The 8,163-nt window shown below is 32.3% G+C and overlaps 1 protein-coding gene across 1 annotated transcript; it reads right to left on the bottom strand.

The window, feature by feature from the left end:
- Positions 1 to 4,856: 4,856 nt before the first annotated feature.
- Positions 4,857 to 7,807, bottom strand: LOC149907647 (4-vinylanisole receptor-like). The gene is made up of 5 exons (XM_090103378.1): positions 7,020 to 7,807; positions 6,746 to 6,845; positions 6,082 to 6,183; positions 5,492 to 5,647; positions 4,857 to 4,919 (listed from the first exon to the last, which is right to left on the bottom strand). Exons 1-5 carry the CDS (start codon positions 7,805 to 7,807, stop codon positions 4,857 to 4,859), a joined length of 1,209 nt encoding a protein of 402 aa, XP_089959504.1.
- Positions 7,808 to 8,163: the final 356 nt, after the last annotated feature.

The raw sequence follows: 8,163 nt of genomic DNA on the forward strand, positions 1-8,163 counted from the left end.
GGCTTCATTAGAACAAATCATACGTTTATCCATTTTCCTTCTTACACAAACACAATATATACAAAAACTTACACGTGTATTGTCAACCGTTTGTCGGTTATCTGTCCCGAAGGTATTAGTGTGACGATGAAAACAAAATGTTTTTCGGAGGATGTGTTAATTTCATTAGGAAAATGTACCTAACAAATATTAGTGAAAAAGAACAAAATTGATTGAGAATTGACACCTCAGTATTTATAATATAAGGTCAGTCGTTAAACTAAAACAAAAAAGTACTTTGTTACTGCGCTAAAGTAGCCAAAACTACGACCTAATCTAGACAGAGAAATACCTGGTGAAATAATGTTCCCTTCTACGCCGCGCCGCCGCGCCGGTCTAATCGAAAATCATTGTATCCTTTCAAAAGTACATTATTCGTGAATTATAGTAGTGTAGTAAGATAAGCCAAAGTTCGGTCCGGTCAGAGCGATCACCCCCCGGGGGCCTTATACGTCGCATTTTCTCCTTGAAAAAGCTTCTACGACTCAAATACTCTAAAATATTACCTATAATATAGATTTATGGGGTAATGTCTTAGTGGTTAGGTTAGGTTAGTGTGGTATATGGTATAAATAAATTATTTAGCAGCGGTAAGAAAGATAAAAAATAGCCATGAATCTTTATTTTAGATTAGAGGTTTTGGAACGTGTGTATTGTATAGGTATGGAGTACACAATAGGGTAGGGATATGCAAAATAAAGTACCTAAATAAGTAGCTTAAAAATAATATGTACAAACTAGAAGGAAATGTAAATAAGACTGATTTACTTTCTATAATTTTTATCCCAGTAAGTCCCATTACTAGAATTAATAATAATTATGTTGTTTAACAATATATTATTATCGTTAAGACGTCAGGAAGTGTTAGTCTAACACCTTCCATATTTATACAGATAAATTTCGAAGCGGCGGAAATAAAATTAATAGCTCAAACATTGTCCCGAAATGGAGATTTCCTTATAATAAATTGTTTGTTAGGGCAAACCGTTGTTCCGAGACAAGCGAAATATACTCCTAACTGCAAGAAGTTAAACTTGCAATTTTCCTAAATTAAGCTGACCTGAAATATTTGCCCCTTTTATTTCGAATGTAGTAACGTTGTGAATGCTAATAATGTAAGGGTCGCTGTTAAAATTTATGGAATAATTAAAGTTAATTCTCGCGACTAAATTGTTCAATAGTATAAATTTTGTTCATCGTAATGGCGAGCTTGTATAATTTATTCTAAATATATTTAACAATTACTCGAAATAACCATTCGAGCCAAGTTTTAATCATTATAGTTCGTTAATAAAATTTTCTCGCAATAATCTTTATTTTCAAAGCGAATGTTGCCTTGAATTATTGGAATCGTAAATATTTATTTTAATTAAGCTTTCAAATTAATGTTATTTTTATACCATAATAATGAAGCGTGAGATGAATAAATAATTCACTTTAACCATTATTCGAAGATTTATAACATAGATATATTAACGAGCCTTAATTGATTATAGAGTCTGAAAATTGGAATATTAACAAGATTATAGGACGTGAAAGTTTTCTTAAGTCTACTCGATTATTTATACGTAACAATAGCTCAAATGCATTGAGAACAAAGACCACAGACTTGGTCCCAATTCTCACATTGAAAGCGGAACGTTGTATGTCGCGCCACAAAATGTTTGAACTGTTGTTGAAAACTTTTAGTCGAACGACTCAACTTGAAGCCTTTCTTCTCAACAGTTTTAGTACACGTGTCTTAAAACAGTGAATAAATGGAAATTTCGCGGCTTTACAAGAGCTCCTGCAAATTATGTATTTTGTATTCAGATGGAACTGATACCTAATGCATATCTAACAAGTTTACTAGGCGCTGTGTTGGTAATCTTTGAATTGCAAAATATAATAAATTAAACCGAGCGTAGGAATCATCGGGAGTAAAAGTTTTGAAGTGAAATTTCTTTAGGTACGTTCAGAGTAAAATTTCAAGCTTATGTCATGGCAATACCGTCACGTCATCATTCGTCATGGAGTGAGGCGACAATTTGGTATCTATGAATTTTGCCAAAGAAGCTCCACTTCTGACACGTGCAGGGCTCGGCACAAACGCTCTTTTTTATACGTTTGATTATATTAAGGGCAAAGAAAATATTGACTCTTTACCCCAATCATGTTAACACAATAGTTTGAAGCTAAACTTGCACATAAGCGGTTACAGACTTCACTTTACGTACAAAATATATCCCTTTCTCTGATTACAAGTCTTTATTAAAACCACTTGCCTGAGGCGATAGCATTTTGTGAAAAGAAAACCCATACAAAGGAATATTCATCAGTGAGTAAAAGAGGCTGAGGATATTACTCCTTCGCGTGATTATTTCATGAGAACCATACTAGATAGAGATATTACTAGTCGCCCAAAGCGAATTTAATTTTAAGGATTTTTTAATATTTAACCCGTTTGAGTGATTTTTGTTCATGTTGATATAATAAGATTACGTTCTTATAGATATTTTTCAATTTATTATACGTTATTTTTCTAATACAAACGATAAATCGAACTCTAAAAGATAAAAGAGTCAAAATGTTTATACATTTTCATTGTAAGTTTGTTTTGAAATAAGTATGAACATTCTAGATTATGAAATACAATTTTATAATCAGGTTAATGAGCAATAATTTAAAACAAGGCATATAACCTTAAGCCTCCACCTCTCGTAAAATAAACGTGTACAATCTGCCTACATTATAAACGTACCCCACATAATATGTATCTATCATGTCTGAAACCACTTTCCAACAAAGCCAACAAAGCTCATAATGTGGCTCTTATTCACTTAATCACGTGCGATGTTTTTTCTTAATTACCCACAAAACGTAAATTAATTCAGATAGCGCGCTTAATGCGTGCGAGTCGCTCTAATTTTCCAGGCTTAAAGCAAAGACATGTTCCGTACGGAGTGAAGGTGGAGTTATTTAACTAATTTTACATGCGCGGTAAGTTTTAACCCCACTACCATGTTTGCGATGTCGCTAGAGAGCGTGTGCTGAACGAATTTCCGCGATGCCTCCAAGATAAACTGCTAGATTCCCCTTCGAAATTAGCACTGAGCAGCTGAGAACCTATGTGTCTAGAACAAACATTCATTTAACTTGTGCAAGTCTGGTAACTAGATTTCTAGACGCATGTGCTGTCGATATGCTAATTGCTGATGACATATACAACGGAAGCTAGTAACTATTAGAATTTATCGATCTTATGCATGAATTACAAGTAATAAGTCGAATTCAAGACAATTACACAAAAATAAATAATATGTCTGAAAATTATCTGACAAATAACAGTTCCAACCAAACTTATAGTCCAATACGAACAAAGCGTATATTTTTAAGAAAAAAAAAACTAATAGTAAACCCCTGTGTAATATTTGGAGAAAAGTCGCAATAGGTAGCGCATTATTCAGTGTCACTAACGGGACGTGTGCCATAATATATGTTTTAATAAAACGGCATCAATTCCAAGCAAGGAGGTAGACGCAAATATCAAGAGCAAAAGATCTTCAATATATTATTCATTGAAATAGGAAACCCTTATAAATCCAGGTATCGCCATTAAATCATCGTCCCAGGATGAATATGAACGTGCCTTTTTATACTTTCTAGGGCAGAGACCGTTTTGTTTCCCGCCCTTGAACTACCCCTTCGTAATCATCTTTTACGGGCCTTATGAAAAAAGATCGGTAAATAACAGGTAAAAACACGAGGAGTTCACTCAAATTGTTTTGTATCAGACAATTAATGTATAGACATAGAACAGACAATTGGCAAACTATATTGCAAATATTTCAGGATGATCCTTGAATCTGGCCAAACGACAGTTCTATTTCTTCGAAATGCTCCCCGTCGACCTTCACATTAACAATGTATTCAGGCCTAAACAAAGAGAAACAGGTGGATAGCATGACGTTACATTCGCTGAAAGATTCCATAAAAAGTGTAATGGTACCCTCGTCACGTCCGGACATCTTATTTATCTAGTCACTGGCAAAATCATTGTTTCGTTCGTCGCAGTAAAAACGCCTTATTACGAACGGCTAACAGATGACCTAAGAGCGCCCTTTGTCTTCGATTCTTGCGTGTGACGTTTCATTGTAAAGCTACGAAAATGCTGGAAATGAGGTAAATAAAACACGATGGTATTGTACTTTTATTATTTAATCACGCTTGTATGGAATAAATGTAGCTTCATTAGAGTAAATAACGTTTAAATAAAATTATTTGATGGTTTTTTGTGGATAGGAATGTGATTTATTAACACCATAAACATAACTTTGAAAATATTGTTTAAAAAACGTATCGTGCAATCTAAGCTTCTAATAAAAAATCATAATTTATCCGAAACTTTTACTTTTAAAATGACATTTATATTATACTAGCTTTCCGCCCGCGGCTTCACCCGCGTTTTCAAAGAAAAACCCGTTCCCGTAGGATTTCCGGGATAAAACCTATCCTATGTCCTTTCTCGGGTATCAAAATATCTCTATACCAAATTTCATGCAAATTGGTTCAGTAGTTAAGGCGTGATTGGGTAACAGACAGACAGACAGAGTTACTTTCGCATTTATAATATTAGTATGGATTTTGAGTCTATTTTAAATATCTAAGAAATAACAACCTTTATCTAACATCCAACGTTTCAAAAGGTCAGCAATTGGCATTGTTTGTAAGAGGAACTGCTGATTTTATACAATCTCCATTGAAGTTGTTTTCTTGTCCGATGAAAGGATTATGATTGAAAAGTGCTTATTATGATAACTTGAAAATAGAAAAACCCATTAATCTTCTCTGGTCTGTATGTGCCTTAGTAAAGTAAAGAATGAATACGCAGAATTCATTATCTGAAACAATATTATTTAAATAAGTAATGGAGCATTATTATAATAAAAAAACAATCGCGATAATAAATGTTATTTTAGTTGCATACTCAATTATGTTATGATAAAAGTTATAACACTAAATACGTCATATACGGATGATACAATTAAGAAATATTCAAACAAAGATCATAAAAAATAAAAATGCCCAGACTATTTGAATTAAACTTAGAGCATTAAACCATAATGCTCTAAGGAATTAAATGTAACGTAGATTTATTTAATTAAACAGAGTTTAATATTAATCAAGTTAACCAATTCCCTTGCTTGAACACACGTTATTTGATATAAGAAAGAAAAACACAACTGGGATTGTGAAAAAATTACTTTAAAAAGTTGTATGTAGTCGAGTCTCAGCTAAAGTATCTAAAGAATATTTTTGAAGTTATACTTCTTTTGGCGCGATGGAGAAAAATGATGAGAGTGAATTTTTTAAATAGCACTAGTTTGCAAGAAAGGTACTAATAACTACTCTGATTGTTCTGAAATTGCTTCTCACATACATACACTAATGATACTATTCCCAAATCACTTACAGACGTGAAAGTACTAAGGGACAAAAGGAACATTTTCCAGCCCGTTATCGTCAGAGGGCGTTGCGCTCTCTCCATAAAAAGTCGCACACTGCTTTTGAATCGGCCCGATTGCGAAGTCCAATCACACTGGTATATCGCTTGAGACACAAGAGTACTCTGAAAATATTTATCGAAGCTAAATATGTGGACTGGGATTTGTTTGGAGAACATGCTTGTTTTGTAAAATATGCTTGCTAGGTTACTTAGAATACTAGGGATAAAAGAAATCAAATTTCTCTACTAATGGAAAGTAATATAATATGTACAGAATTTACACATAAGGAACCATGTTTTTTTTTTATTTAATAGGTACGATGGAATTTTTTACGAAATGAAATAAGTAATATTTTTGCACATATATATGAACAACAATTTTATATTGAAATTCCTCAATGAACACATAGCTTTTCGAAAAGGACTTTTCTTACAGGAGCTTTAATTATTTCATTTCAATATTATAAAATACGAAATGTTTCAAGTACAAATATTTATTTATTCGTAAAACATTATTCAATGTTATATTTTAAAATAATAATTATTTTCCAACGAACCTTATCCATTATCCTCGTCCCAAACCAACAAGGGATCAAAATTTGTATAATCATTATGGCCATATATGAAGTTAGGAATATGTAGTATTGCCATGGAGCGGGCTGTGGGCATGATTCGCATTTAATTGGAGAAATTATACAGTAAGAATAAACTTTAAAAGCTTAATTAAGTAATGCTATAAAACTAAAATATCAAATGTGAACCTTATTTAAACGAAAATAAATGATAACCAATTTTTACGATTATAAACATAAAACAAAAATTTGAATCAATCATAGCCCTATTTCTGAAATGACCTGGTACTTTTTCAGTGAGAGTTTTGAAACGTGGCAGTATTTGCAGCGATTGTCCCTTGATGCTCGGATATTATTTATGAAATGTTCGACTGACTAGTATTTGGGGATAACTAAAATGCTAGTCTGTCGATGATGATTTAATGGAATCGGAGTACATTCCTTTTACGTTCAAAAATTAAGCCCACCTTTTGACTTCTAAAAATATTTATTTTTACGTTTCTTTTTTTGTAAGGATGTGATGTAAAATGCCCGTAGACGCTTTATCACTTTTAAACTTTTTTCTATCAACTCAAAACATCAAAAACAACTAAAAATCTATAAATTACTATGGTCTTAATCGATATGAAATGAAAACGATGATACTCACCAACGTAAAGCGATACAGACAAACACAAATGATCCCAGAGGCGATGCTAAACTGTGTAAATAATGCCTTTGAAAATATATCTTCTATCAGATAACAATACCTGAAATTAAATACGTTATTAGAATATTTTGATGTTCATTACAACGTATCTTGATTTTTCAAGAATCATTGATGAAATTTCAGAATTCCAATATGTATTTTTGCAAACGTTACAGTTTTTGAGTTAAATTGTAACAGCAAGAAGTTATATTTTATCTATACTTTTTACACTTACTCGGTAACATCTTGATAATGTATTAAAGCTTTATTAAGTTTCAATATAGTATCATTATCTGACTTTTTTGGCTCTATTCCGGAGGTTTCATCGTCAGGCTCTTCGCGCAAAAACGACGACTGATCTGTTATATTTTTCATCTTCATTTGCAGAATATCCAATTGGGCGATAAGGAAAATCATTAATCCCAAAATAAACGTGTCCACATTTACGTTGTTCAGCATGTGAAAGTGCATTCCTATACTTTGATAGAAATATATGGGGTAAATGAATCTTTGTTTTGTGTCATCAGAAAGAAAATCGTAACCACACACCGGCGGTTCAAGTTTACCAGAAAATAAAAGGTGAATAATAAACGGTGACGATACATGTGTCAGATTGGAAATGTACGACACCATCGCATATATCTTCCAGCTTTTAACGTTGAATTTATTCGCTTTACGCAATATTTGACGCTCCATTTCATTATCTGTTTTAAATAAATCACTTTCCAAAATTGTCAGCAGTTTTATTATTTTCTTCTCCATAAATATAAAACACAAAACTTTCGATGACACCACAAGTATTGTTAAATATAATATCATTTGCTCTATAAATACGTCCAATTGACGTGGAATGAAAAATAAATTTATGGTGTAGAGAATGTCATATCCAAATATAAAAATGAAAACAAATGCTCTTGAGTATATGGATAAATAAAAGTTTTTTGATGTATCTGGATAAATACCCAGAACTTTCCAATATATCTTATTTATTTTAAAGCAGCTTAGCCTATCTTCAATCTCCATTTCGAAGAAAGGTGTCTAGAGATATTTAATTTTGATACTACATATTTCATCCCTACTAAACAAAAAGGAGTGAACTATATCCTTTCAATGCTTCGTTTAAATATTAAACTGATAATAAAGTTAATTAAAAAATTGGCCACAAAGACTTCACTGCCTTGTGATTAACTCGAGGTCAATTTAATGCGACAAAATTAATAGCAAATGCAAATAATAGTCACCCTTTGAGCAAGTGCCTTTACTTTGCCATTCCATAAATTGTGTTAAAACGATAAAAGAAATACGCCATTAATAAGCGCTACTATATGTTAATATGATCACAGAGGAATATAGGTTAATTGCGGAAAGCCGTATATTTT

This window comes from Colias eurytheme, chromosome 6 (assembly GCF_061535395.1).
Source record: "Colias eurytheme isolate Ceu_HAF_F1 chromosome 6, ilColEury1 Martin Lab GWU primary, whole genome shotgun sequence".
Classification (NCBI taxonomy): domain Eukaryota; kingdom Metazoa; phylum Arthropoda; class Insecta; order Lepidoptera; family Pieridae; genus Colias; species Colias eurytheme.

Bases quoted from the DNA above. Each gene is read 5' to 3' on its own strand.
- LOC149907647 (XM_090103378.1), bottom strand. From the start codon at position 7,807: ATGGAGATTGAAGATAGGCTAAGCTGCTTTAAAATAAATAAGATATAT. The intron at 6,184-6,745 runs GTGAGTATCATC...TCATGCCCACAG, and splicing joins GTCTGTATCGCTTTACGTTG to CCCGCTCCATGGCAATACTA. The intron at 4,920-5,491 runs GTAAGTGATTTG...ATATTGTTTCAG, and splicing joins CCCTTAGTACTTTCACGTCT to ATAATGAATTCTGCGTATTC.